The 12,896-nt window shown below is 36.2% G+C and overlaps 4 protein-coding genes across 8 annotated transcripts; 2 read left to right on the top strand and 2 right to left on the bottom strand.

Moving 5' to 3' along the window:
• Positions 1–219: 219 nt before the first annotated feature.
• LOC111463554 (U-box domain-containing protein 4-like) lies at positions 220–4,088 on the top strand. 5 transcript variants are annotated; one of them, XM_023107534.1, is made up of 4 exons: positions 220–540; positions 1,529–2,578; positions 2,660–2,743; positions 3,991–4,067. In XM_023107534.1, the coding sequence occupies exons 2-3, from the start codon at positions 1,727–1,729 to the stop codon at positions 2,702–2,704; spliced, it is 897 nt and encodes a 298-aa protein (XP_022963302.1). In that variant the 5' UTR covers positions 220–540; positions 1,529–1,726; the 3' UTR covers positions 2,705–2,743; positions 3,991–4,067. The 5 variants fall into 5 exon arrangements, with proteins under 5 accessions (XP_022963302.1, XP_022963301.1, XP_022963300.1 ...); XM_023107533.1 differs by having other exon boundaries at positions 221–540; positions 3,984–4,088; XM_023107532.1 differs by lacking the exon at positions 3,991–4,067 and having other exon boundaries at positions 225–540; positions 2,660–3,173.
• LOC111463556 (peamaclein-like) lies at positions 3,250–4,091 on the bottom strand. The gene is made up of 2 exons (XM_023107539.1): positions 3,973–4,091; positions 3,250–3,863 (listed from the first exon to the last, which is right to left on the bottom strand). Exons 1-2 carry the CDS (start codon positions 4,070–4,072, stop codon positions 3,679–3,681), a joined length of 285 nt encoding a protein of 94 aa, XP_022963307.1. The 5' UTR covers positions 4,073–4,091; the 3' UTR covers positions 3,250–3,678.
• Positions 4,092–6,499: 2,408 nt separating this feature from the next.
• Positions 6,500–8,072, bottom strand: LOC111463555 (lysine-rich arabinogalactan protein 18-like). Its single transcript, XM_023107538.1, has 2 exons — positions 7,386–8,072; positions 6,500–6,853 (listed from the first exon to the last, which is right to left on the bottom strand). The coding sequence occupies exons 1-2, from the start codon at positions 8,016–8,018 to the stop codon at positions 6,761–6,763; spliced, it is 726 nt and encodes a 241-aa protein (XP_022963306.1). The 5' UTR covers positions 8,019–8,072; the 3' UTR covers positions 6,500–6,760.
• A 2,358-nt stretch (positions 8,073–10,430) lies between these two features.
• LOC111463366 lies at positions 10,431–12,429 on the top strand. The gene has a single exon (XM_023107277.1). The coding sequence runs from the start codon at positions 10,550–10,552 to the stop codon at positions 12,278–12,280; it is 1,731 nt and encodes a 576-aa protein (XP_022963045.1). The 5' UTR covers positions 10,431–10,549; the 3' UTR covers positions 12,281–12,429.
• Positions 12,430–12,896: the final 467 nt, after the last annotated feature.

A 12,896-nucleotide genomic window follows, 5' to 3' on the forward strand; every position in this document is an offset into this window, starting at 1 on the left:
AACAAAAATTTCTGTTATTTAATTGAATAAGATAATATTATGTAATTTATTTCAAAATGATATTTTTGTGATAGACCAATAAAAAATCATGTATTTCTCTAGTCTCGTTCATTGTGTCGAAAAAAAAAAAAGACGAACAAAAAATGACTGAATGTTGCATCAAGTCGTTTTTCATGCTTGGTTACAAAAATAAACATCCTACTAAAATTTGATGAATTCGGAGCTCCATTTTTAGATTAAAATAGAGAAATGGAAGATAACGACAAAAACTCAAATCCTTAAAAAAATCATAGTGTGGTGGAGGTGGTTGCCTCCGAATTCCCTCCGAGAAATGGCGGCATCTTACCCACCGTAAATAATCAACGATCACATCCAATGGGATATCTGTAGCCGTTTTTCAAGAAAAAAGTTTAGAAGCTGGTATGAAAAGGGCATTCAGAAGAAGGGGAAGAAGAAGACTAAGATGAATTTCAGGAAGTCAGCATAAAAAGTTCTAACAACAAAACATTCTCCCTATTCTCTGGATTTCGTTCGATTTGGGTATTTCTTAGGAATTTCTTTACCTTCGTCTAGTTTTTCTTTTCTTTTCTTTTCTTTTTTGCAGTTTTTCCCTCTTTTGTTATCTGCTTTGGCTGCGTCGAAATATGAACTTCATATATCAAAATCTTATCTATGCTGATATAATCGAGTCGTCAAACGTTACGTCTGGTATGCTTTTGAAACGCGAGAAAATTGATTCTGCTTATGGACTTTTCTTTTCTTTTTTTCTTTTTTAGAATTTTAATCGTTGATGTGATGATAAGATGAGTTTGGGACTACTTGATGTTGTTTAGATATAATTACCATAGGAGGTAGTAGGTGAAGAAACATTTTAAGTAAGTTGGAGTTGGGATTAGCTGTCCTTATTTGCTATCTCTTCTGATGATTTCCGTGCTATTGCGGATAAGTACTCCATCTGTTTGATTACTCGTTTCATTTATGTGAATGATATTCTGGGTTTCAGAGATAGAAATTTTGATTCTGATTCTCTCCCTCTCTCTGTGTTAGGATCTTTCTAATTTTGAATTAGGTGTGATGGTGATATCAGGGTTGAAAGTGCGTTTGAATTGGGTCTTTGTTTTTTCTGATAAGAAAAAGAAAAAACAAAAAATATAACCAAAAGGCTGTTAGCAAAACTGATCGAGGAATGGATTATGATATTCTCAACTTCATATTTTCTTGACTTACTGATTGATGATTTATGGGATCTTTTAGAAGAAAAGTGTTTTGAAACGTTATTAAAAGTTGAAGAAGGTATGTGAACTTTGAAGCTTTATTCGAGAAAGTTGTTAATTTGCAGTAGTTTCATATGATGGTCTCTACTCTACAATTAACGAATATGAGACTGTAATTTGTAAATTACAAGTTCAAGACTGGTTTCTTCGTGCTTTCATTTGCATTCCACTTGCTTGTGAATTCTTCATAAACTGCTTGGATACTAGACCTGCCTCTGACCAAGCTATTCCTTATTCTTCACTTGTTATATCAGACAACAGGTGAGGGAAGCAAAAATCAAACCTACCAAGTGGCAGTGGGCTGATAGCTAACACTAAGGATACTTGGAAGGTAAAATCCGAGTCATCAACTGGCGCAACTTTGATTGTACTGCTGAAGGGAACTAAAAATCTTACCTCAAATGTTGATCACAAAAGCTCAAAGTTAAATATCTGAAAGATTTGTTCCTGAAATGGTTTCTTCTCCTGTACTAAAGGTTAATGCTGATCACACATGCACCAAAGCCATAGTTGAAAAGTTGGTCGAAGACTTGTTGAGCCATACACTTGAAATTCTAAGGACTACTACAGCTGAACTGCGGTTGCTTACCAAGCTTAATGCGAAAAATCGGAGGGTGATTTCGGACTGTGGGGCAATTAGCCTTTTAGTCAATTTGCTAAACTCTACTGACACACAAGTTCAAGAGAATGCTGTTACAGCACTTGTGAACTTGTCAATTGACAATAATTGCAAAATTATCCTTGCTCAGGCCAATGCAATTGAAGCTTTGATTCACGTCCTTCAAACTGGTAGCCCAGAGGCAAAGGAAAACTCAGCTGCTACTCTTGGTAGTCTTTCAGTATGTGAGGATAACCAGGTTAACATTGGGAGGTCTGGGGCAATAGGGCCTCTGGTTGACTTGTTGAGGGATGGCACACCTCGAGGAAAGAAAGATGCAGCCACTGCTCTGTTTAATTTGTCATTGCTTTCCGAAAACAAGGCTAAAATTGTGGAGGCTGGATCTATCAAGCATCTTGTGAAGTTGATGGATCCAGCTGCTGGAATGGTTGAGAAGGCAGTGGTTGTTCTGGCAAATGTTGCATCAATAGATGAAGGGAGGATTGAAATTGTACGCGAGGGTGGTATTCCTTTGTTGGTTGACGCTGTTGAGTTAGGTTCTGCCAGGGCAAAAGAGTATGCAGCTGCTGCATTATTGTGGCTTTGTGCAATCTCCAGTAGGTTCTGCATCATGGCAATCCGAGAGGGAGCTGTCCCACCATTAGTGGCTTTGTCACAATCAGGCACAGCAAGGGCCAAGGAAAAGGTACATGACTATACTGAATTGTGTTTTCCATGATTCCAAATTCACAATAGATTTTAAAAAGGAAAATTTGGCCACTTGCAGGCTCGGGCACTACTTGGCTGCTTCAGTAGAAATAAGCTCGTATGACAATGCTAAAAGTCTGGAAGTGACTAATTCTTAAACAAGGTTTGGCTGTTTCCATTGCGTTCATGGTGTACGATAGGATTGCTGTTAGGATAGAAATGGAAACATTAATGTGTATTAAGAGAATATTAGTATTTAGCTAAGAAGTTGTTAGTGGAGATTGGTTATAAATAGAATGAGTCTTGAAGGGGCAATTGTTTAGTGTTTAGGCTTCAGTGATACCTCAAGACAACAGAGGTTTTAAGTACTTCGAATTACTCAGGTTATCTTGCAGTTCTTCTATCTTTTATATTTCAGTATATTCGGGTTTTATCAATGTATTTACGTTCAGATGTTGCGTACATATGGGTTATTGCTCTGTAATTACTGGTGCAAAAAGAAAAGAAAAACGAGGGTATAATAAAGGAAGGATAGTTTTTATTGTTTCATGTTAAAAAATTGGTATTGCAATGTACATGACGAAGGATTTGTTGTTCTGAGCTTTAGGATTTCTCTGTCTCTCTCTCTCTTTTTTGTTGGTATTTGCATGTATTTTTTTTCTTCCCCTTGTCCCATCAAAAAGGTTTTAAGGGTAACTTATTTATCTAAAATTTCAAGCACCGAAATGAACACGTGCTGATGTGCTTGTGCATCTCGATTCTTGTCGAACAGATCTTTCAGTGTTGACGATTCATCTTCCTGATGAAGCATCAGACACAAAGTATTATTTTTTATTGCTTTTAGGGAGAAAAAATTCACCTAATTCTGGAAGCCCTTTCCTGTTTGATTCTATGCCACTATATATGGACTTATCAGAGAGCTTCCACTTGAATGGTCTTAGCTTTAATATGTTTCAGTCTGATTCAATGAATTTATTTGTTCATCTCACAGACACACTTACATTTAAGAAACTGCAGGGGAAAAGGAATTTTATTCAAGTGATTGAAAAGTGAAAACATGACAGATTTCAAGGGAGGAAAATTAAATGAAAAATAAAATCAAGGGCATTTAGATTTTCCCTTGGAGTTCAACTTGTCTCTGTAGCAAGGACATTCTGACTTGTTTCCATAGGTTCCAGAGGGCACACACTTACATTGTTGGCAGCAGAGTCCACAATACTTAAGACACCTGTCCTTCACCCCTGCATTCAAACATCTTGCCCCACATTTTGAATCACAAAAACCTTCCAAAGAAAAAGGAAAAACAATAAATCAGTTATTCTCTTGGATGAATGAAGGGTTATATCTTCATTGCTAATAGTACTGATATTAATGGTAAAGCATTTGTCTTACTTGGAGCATAGGTTGCAGGGGAATCAGCAATGGCATGTTGGAGGAGGAAGGAGCTCAGAACCAATGAAACAAGAACCAAACTGAGAGAACCAGACTTCATCTTTCTCCTTTTGTTTTAAGGTTAGTGTTCTACTGACTTTTCATTACTTTCTATCTGATATTTATAGACTTAGTAAGTGGAGGACTGGAATGCGGGAGAGAGAGAGAGGAAGAGGTCCGTAAAGAATTGAAAAGTGGGGCTTGAATCAGATGGATGACCCATGAGGGAAAGGCATGGAAAAATGTTTTAAGAATGGTTTACAGCTCGAACTAAAGTGTAAAGAAGCATGGTTTAGGTATGCTTGGGGGCATGAGCTTGTCTTTTTTTTTTTTGTATATGTTCCTTAGGAAGGTCACTAGCAGCTTCTTTTTGTGTCCTTGTGCAGTGTATTTTATGGGGGTAATGGGAACTATGCTGTGAACTAAGTGGTAATTCTTGGCAACTGAGAAATATATGGAGTAGTTGAAATTGTATATATAGGCTTGAGCTCTTTCTTCCCCCACTCTGGATTCCACAATTGAGAAATATAAAATGGGACGTTTTCAATTATTGTACTTTCTGTATTTCTTCATTTTAAATGAACCTTTGCGTGTGAGTACATGTAAGATTCTGTACTTCATGTTATGTTATCAATATAAAATTGAGCTGTTCTTGACGATCTATGAAGGATATAAATAATGCTAGATCACTTCAAACTTCGTGTACTTTTGTACTAATGCTATATTGTAAAGAGAAAACTACTTGATCTTGGTTTAAGAGTAAGTTTGAGATGCCACACTGACTAAGATATTAGCAAGTGAAGTTCAAATTTTCACTTATCATTAGAACTTAACTGAAACTCCTCCCTGTACCTTAATCTCTCTTCCTTCATCTATCTTAGGGGTATGTCATTTTTTAGTCAACCACTACAACAGCATTAAAGGCTGCTATAGCAACTCCTTTAGGAAGTCCAAACCGATGATCTTCCCAAGGTGATGTAGTTATTTATTTATTTTGTCTTCTGTTCTGCCTTTTTCTTTCTAGGGGAGAACCGAACCGGACTGGCAAACTAAACTGAACCGATTAAAGTTCTTAAAGTTTTGGTTCGGTTTGGTTCAAATTTTAAAGATTTCAATCTGAATTGAGTTGGTTCTACTTCAACTAACTTAGTCAAAAGCTTAGAGTAGTTAAATCTACGAAAACGTAAACATGTTCAACATAGCAAGTATTTCTAAAACATATTTAAGGGATAGAACTCTGTTCACTTGAAAATTGGAATCGTTCCCAGTAAATTTGATAGGATGATCCTAAAGATAATCGAAGGACTATATTATAGCATTAAATGACTGAAGAAGCTCCCAACTTTGCTCGGACAGGTTATTTAGAATTTCAAAGTAAGGATTATATTGAAGTTGAAGGTTGGATTGGATTCTTTCCTTAGTATGGAAGTTGAAATGCTATCTTATTACATCATATCTTTTGTCTTGTCTTTGTTGCTTTGATTTGCTCATACGAATATCTTCTTCTTAGCCATGGGAAAAGCTCGCAAAAGCATGGCCCAAAGACCACACTCCCATTTTTTTTTCTCTCTCGAAGAATGGAGAATGGGGCTGTGACCAATACACATATTATATTCTCGACCAAAAGGTTTAGAGGTTTGAATTTTTGTTTATTCTCTCAATATTGTTGAAATCGTTAACATTATATGATCTTATATTTCATTATAGCTTTATGATTCAAGTAGACCTCCCGAATTTATAGTTCATAAGCGTCTGTCCCTTGAATATAAATAATCTAAAGCACATTAACATAACAAGTTCTCCAACTAGTTTACTTTTGAAATTTGGGTTTGAAGCCATATTCTTTTTTTATTAATATATATTTTTTATTCAAATGATAGAAAAGCAAAAATTCAATAGCCTCGTTCAGTGAACCAGTACGATTTTTTTCCAGCTCTCAAGACATGTCGGGCGAAATATGACCCACAGTGTATGAAAGCTTTATCAAACAAAACAAGAACCCATTAGACGAAAGGACAGAATAAAGGAAAAAGAATATATCAAATATGTTTATAAAATCATAATCGAGTTTATGGCTAACCCTTCTATTAAATTAAATTCATAATTGTTTTAAAATAATTAAATGATAATTATAACAGCAAATCAATTTAAAAATAAAAATAAACAAAATTAGCCCCCACGCATGTTCAAAATTATTCATAAATTATAATGGTATTTATGGTAATTCCCAACCACAAAATTTATTTCAGATGCGCCACCAAACATCGTATCCTTCAGATCTCATGGACTATATATGTCAAATACAGAACCAAAAATAAAAAAATAAAAAATAAATAAATAAATAAAGCAGTCTATCACTTCACTCATCCTGTCGGTGGCCTACTGCTTTATAATGATTAAAGTTTATAATTACTTGATTTCCACATAATTTAATTTGTTATAATAAATTAACAGTAAATGATGGGAAGAAGAAATGAAAGAGAATTAATTACAGAACACAAAAGGATCCATCCAATCAAAATGTAATAATAAAAGATTTCCCCACTCCAAATCCCATCTCCATCCAAAATGTTCATCATCATCATCAAATCAAACGCGCCCCAGAGCTCATCAATTTCGTAAATCAAATTTCATCAATCAATTCAATGAAGAATGAATATAAAGCACCTCTTCCGATAGAGTACGGTGGCGGAAATTTAAACAAAAAAAGGATTAAATATAATAAATGAAGCACGATCACAAACTCTCTCTAGAACATGAAGCTGAAGACGGCGGCGGAAAATCCAAGAGCCAGGCTTCCGACCACCTTCTGCATGTTCCTCCTCAACGCTTCAGCTCCACTCTGCAACAAAAAAACCGATCCAGGGCGTTATAAATATTAAACTATTATTTAATCATATTAATTTAAAGATTATAGAAACTGCATGTTCAAAAGCTGCAGACAATTTATTTTTTAAACGTGTTTGATCTGATAAAGAACTGGACGGACATTTAATGCTCTCGAGTGCTGTGTGATCTGACATTCTGACATTTTGATTCCTTTTCTTGCCGTGTTTTTTTAATCTTGGGTTAATCTTGTACTCAACTAAGGTGATTGTCTCAACTCAAGGCCTCTTACGCGCTAGATCCACGCGTGTCGGTGGCGCGTTGCGTTAGGCTTAGTCACTCTGTTATCGAGTAGAGCAAATGCGGCCATTCACACAGCCCTAAGAGCGCTAAGATGTGCCATTTTTATCCAAATTATAGAGAGATCTTGGCTGTGGATATTGATAATGGCGGATTTTTTTTAGGGATGTTGCAGATCTTGAGAAGATTAACAATGCGGGTAAATATTTAGGCGGTAAATGCAGAGATTTGGGTGAAAATTTAATTACCTTGTCGTCCAGTGAAGGGGCGGGGGTAGGACCTTCCTCACTTCCTCCTGGGGCTTCAGAGGGTGGAGCAGGTGGACCAAGCAACGCCGGAGAAGGAGCTGGTGCTTTGTGCTTCTTCGATTTCTTCTTACTAGGCGCCGGCGACGGGACCTCAGCGGGAGGTGATGCGACCGGAGCAGGAGGAGCAGTTTCGGGAGCGGGAGGAGATTCGATCGGAGTTGGTACGGGAGGAGAGCTCTCCGGAACTGGAACCGGTGGAGAACTGGCCGGAACTGGAACCGGCGGAGAGCTCGCTGGAACGGTAGCTGGCGGGGAGCTAGCCGGAACGGAAGCAGCTGGTGGAGAGCTAGCCGGAACGGAAGCAGTTGGAGGAGTACTGGCCGGCGGAGAGGCCACTGGAGCGACTGCTGGTGGCGTAGATACCGGTGCTGGAGTGACCGGCTTTTGGGGAGCGGCAGCGGGAGATGAATTTGTCGGTGGCACAACAGGAGATGCTGCTGGAGGTGGATTCTTCGCTGCTACAGGCGCGGGAGTCGCCGGTGTTGTAGTCGGAGCTGCAGCAGGAGACTGACCACCGACACCGGCAACGACAGCGCAGATCAGAACGAGTGCGATCACAGATTGTCTCCCCATGTCTACCGAGTGAGCGTGTGTAGATGATGAAGTGGATGCATCCAAGGGCCGAGGTGTAATAGTGTATATATAGACCAGTAAATAACACCTCAAAGCACTTTTAAAAAAAATTAAAAAATAAATTTACAAAAAGAAAAAAAGAAAAGACAACAGAACCTGTAAGACAAATGGGGCCCACTATTAATGGGCCTGTACTAGCCGTTGGGTGCGAAAAGAAGGGCCCACGTAGAGAATGAGTAAATACGGGAGATTTAAGCACGGTCGAAAGCCCATTAGTGTTTCTTTTCCTCTCTTTTTTAGGTATAAACAAATGAGAATGAGTAAATAAAATGATAAAAAATTAAATTAAAATTTAAGTTATGAAATTCGGTGCCAGCCACGTCAGCTAAATGAGGATTAGTTACGCGGTTTAGGATCCAATAATTTAGTTTTAAGGAGAGAGGGACTGGATACAGCTGGATGATTGAGAGTGGGGCCCTTGCCAATTTCGACAATCCAATAACAGTTGGCCACGTGAACTGTCGCGTCAATTATTGCGGGGAAATTTACCAGCAGTCGCCTGAATTTGTTTTCTGCCACTCCCACCGCCCGACTTTTTCCAAAAAAGAAAAAGGAAGACTATATTTCTATTCATGTTTTCTTTTTCTTTTTTCTTTTTAATAATAAAAATACCATATTTATATTCTTCCTTATATATATATATATATATATATATATATGCGTGTATTTCTAAAATTACCCTATTCCACGGCATACGACAAAGTCTATATTATAATCTATTAATAACATTATGTTATTAATAAATTCTTTTTTATTTTTTTTAATCGATGCAGTTTTGGGCCTTAACTGGACTGGATCAACTGATCTTCATACAGAACTTCGGCCCATAAAAATGAGCCCAATGGACATGACAAGTTATTATTTTGGCCCATTTCTTTGTCTTCCTCTCTCCATAACTCCAGACTCTGTTGACGTTCTTTTGTTAGTCAAGACGAGGGCAGGTTTTTTTATTATTCTATAATTCATCATAAATTACGTTAATTATTAAAATGCAAGTCTCTAATATAAATATTAAAAGAGTAATTTAAAATATAAGAAAATTTTTATTTGTTTTGATTTGTTCCTGCATCATTACTTTGAACACCTCTATTCCTTGTGACGGTATTATTATCGTTGTGTTTTAGATCCTTGATTTTATTTGAATGTTGATTTTCATAATAATCTGAGTCCATTGACAATTTTATTTTTTAGAGATTTTCGATTACTTGGTTTACTTTGGACATATTATAGCTAAATCATGGTCTTACATTTACTTCGGTGCCTAGACCACCGACCAAAATGAACGAACAAGTGGACACAAAGATTGATCTCTTAACTTTATAATTTTAAAATAAGTACATGAACCATGAACGGTTAGCTTAAAAGTACACATTTTTATTTCGTTCCTCTAAGCTTTTTTCTAAATAAAAAATCTACGGAATAAGAACTTAATAATAATCAGGGTAACATGGTAATGCCTATGGTTAGTGTGTTAAAAGTGCATGCAGCCGCATTTTCTTGAGACCCAACCCCATCATACCTGTCATTATATATATTAATTTATTAAGGAATTGCTTTACTTTTTTATTTTTTTAATCTTAATTTAACTTTTTCATCTTTTACTTCTCCAACCAACACATGGATTTTGCTCCATTTTCTTGAAGGGAGATTTAGATTCACCTCTTTTAAAGTTATATCAAACTCACTTTTAAATTTTACTTGCATTAGTATGAGATAAAATTCATTATTACTAACTCTCTTCTCTCACGAGCTTTGTCTCGTTCTTATTTATTTATTTCCTACCTTTTATATGGGCTATAGTCCATAAAATAAAATATAAATACGAAAATTGAAATATAATAATTCTTATTCTCTTTTGTCTACATGCATGGTTGGTACATTGAATTCAAGGTTAAGAGTTATTTGTCCTTTTTTTTTAATTTAGAAGTTGCGCCTAACATGTGAAGAATGAATCTATTAGAATTAGATGACCCAATCCAAAATTTATATGAACTAACCGAAAAAGTTCATATTTATATATTCTTTAATGGAATATATATATATTAATCTTATAAGTCCTATTTTCAATAATAAAGTTAAATTTTCAAGAATTATTAAAAAAAAAAAAGGTTAGTGTAAAATAAGGATAGAACATTGTCGGATGATAGCCCATTGGTCAAGTTTAACCTTTGGAAATCATACATATGTTGTACATGCAAAGTATAGGCGTGTATTACTTATTAATTCATATTTATCTCTTTACATTTTCATTTTTTATTTTTAGTATTAAAATGAGATATGATACAAAGATTTAGCAATTCTTAGTGCAAAATATTTATTTAGTTCATAAACATCTATAATTAAATTAAAGTTTATTTTTTTAATTTTGATGCAATAAGGTGGACCACTCCCACTCTCTCTTTTTTCTCTTTAAATTTCAGACGCAAATCTTGAGCTTCTCCAAACCCCTTCGTGTCCCTTAATCCTCTCTAATGGCGGAAAGGCCTAAAAAAGATCATCCCATTAGATCGCCTGACATAGCCCTCCCTTTCTGCTTCTTCTGCATGATGAACGAACCCGACCCAGTTCTCAGAACACTCAAAATTACTGAATACTTCAAAGAAATGCCTACGAGAGATGATCGTGAGTCCGTTCTTGCATTGAGTGGGCTCTGGAGCATCGCCATGACTCGACCCAATAACCCGGAATTTCCTGAGATTGGGATTTTCGAGTGCATGGCAAAGCTTATTTGCAGAGGAATTAGTGATAGGGAATGGTTGCTTAGAGATCAGAACGTTTATATTCCTTACTATGCTGCTCATATTATTGGGTCTTATGTCATGAACAGAGCTGAATTTGCTGAAATTGCTGTTGAATCTGGTGTAATTCCGCCATTAATGGAGCTTTTGAAAGGAAAATTCAGCTGGGTTGAGCAGAGAGTGGCAGTTCGAGCTCTTGGACATTTGGCAAGCCATGAAAAGACATTCGAATCAGTAGCTGAAATTGGAGGTGAGGTCGTGGCATTGGCAATGGAAATTTCTTCAATATTTGTCGAAAATGTTTACAGACAATTCTTCCGTCTAAAACAGAGGTTGAAATATCAACGAAATTTGCTCACCAGAGGCCTCGGAGGGGTAGAAATTGAGAACAGAAAAGCAGAGGAATGGGCCATTCAAACGCAGTGTTGGTCTCTTTATCTTCTTAATTGCTTCGCTCGTAAAGAGAGACATTTGAATTTACTCTGTAAAAGGGATTTCTTGAAGAATTTGTGTCAAATTTGGGGTGGATTAATGAACCCAGAAGCCCCTGCTGGAATTGGGCTTCTGAAAACTCTGTGTAAAACAGAGCCCGGAAGAAAAATGGTGGCGGATTTAGAACAAGTCTTGAAATCACTGTGTGTTCTTGCAAGATCCTCAGATGAACGGCAGGTTATGGCAATTGAATGCCTTTTAAGTTTGATCAAAGACCCAGAAACCCGACACAGAGTACTCGAAACCTCTGTTTTGTCTCTTGTCGATTTGGTAGAGCTGGAAAACGGCAGTGAATTAAAGAAACCAAAATTGGGAGACACTTTAACCCAAGCATTGTTGCAAGATTATCACAAAATCAAATATGGAAATCAGAAGCTGCACAGTGAGAGAGCCAAGAGAGCTTTAGAGGAAATCTGGGAGTTAAAAGTTGAGAAGAAGAGGAGAGAGAAATTGATGTCCGAGAAAGAGGTGAAAAAGAGGAAACTCTTGGTGGGTATTCTAAAAAAACAGGGGAATCACAAATTTAGAAACGGAGAGATTGAAAAAGCTTCAATGAAATACACAGAAGCATTGAATATAAGTATACCCAAAATGAGAAAACAGAGAATAGTGCTTTATAGCAACAGAGCTCAATGTTTTCTTCTACTGAGAAACCCAGAATCCGCCATTAGTGACACAACTCGAGCTCTGTGTTTATCAAAACAGGGGAGTCCTCACAGTCGAAGCCTGTGGAGAAGATCGCAGGCTTATGATATGATGGGATTGGCTAAAGAGAGCTTGATGGATTGCTTGCTATTTGCTTGCTGCAGAATTAAGTTGAAGCACAAGATTCCGTGTTATGCTGCTCGGATGATCAGCAAGCAGGCGAATGCCACGTCAGTATTTGGTTCTGTGAAGGTTAGAACATTCGAAGAGACGAAGAGCTTGCTCGAGAATCGCCAATGGCGGAATGTGACGATTGAAGGATGTTGATGAGGAAGATGAAGCAGAAGAAGAATGCCTGTAGGATTGAGTTTGAATTCTTGTTTCCAATCCCATGCAATATGTGGCTGTAGGATTGAGTTTAAAAAGAAAACTCATTATTAAATATATTTTTGTCTCTCAAAAAATAAATAAATAAAAATAATAAATGGTAAATTAGTTTTTTTTTAAATTATTTTTTAATTATTTTTAATATGAGCCACAAATGTATTGTATGCTGTGATTTGTTATTATTTTATATATTGATTTATGCCAAAATAACTACCAAATAGATTAATAATTATTATGGATAAAACTTTTATTATAAAAATACCATAATTAAAAAATGAAGATTCTAAACAAAAAAATCTTTCGTTTTTAGTTAACACTATTTAGAGTGAATTTAAATAGCTTATGAGTCGAAAATATATGTATAGAATTATGCTTATTTTAACGAGCAACAGTGAATTTCCGTGACTTAGCTATAAAATGGATTAGTTAGTTAAAGTTACAATAAACTTATTTTATATGTTTATTTATATGCAAATAAGAGAGACGAAACCTACAAAAGTCTTTGGACAACAGGATGAGATTTCAAATCCTACCTAACACATCCCTTTCATTTTCA

Source organism: Cucurbita moschata, unplaced genomic scaffold, assembly GCF_002738365.1.
Source record: "Cucurbita moschata cultivar Rifu unplaced genomic scaffold, Cmos_1.0 Cmo_Scf00028, whole genome shotgun sequence".
In the NCBI taxonomy this organism is placed as follows: Eukaryota; Viridiplantae; Streptophyta; class Magnoliopsida; order Cucurbitales; family Cucurbitaceae; genus Cucurbita; species Cucurbita moschata.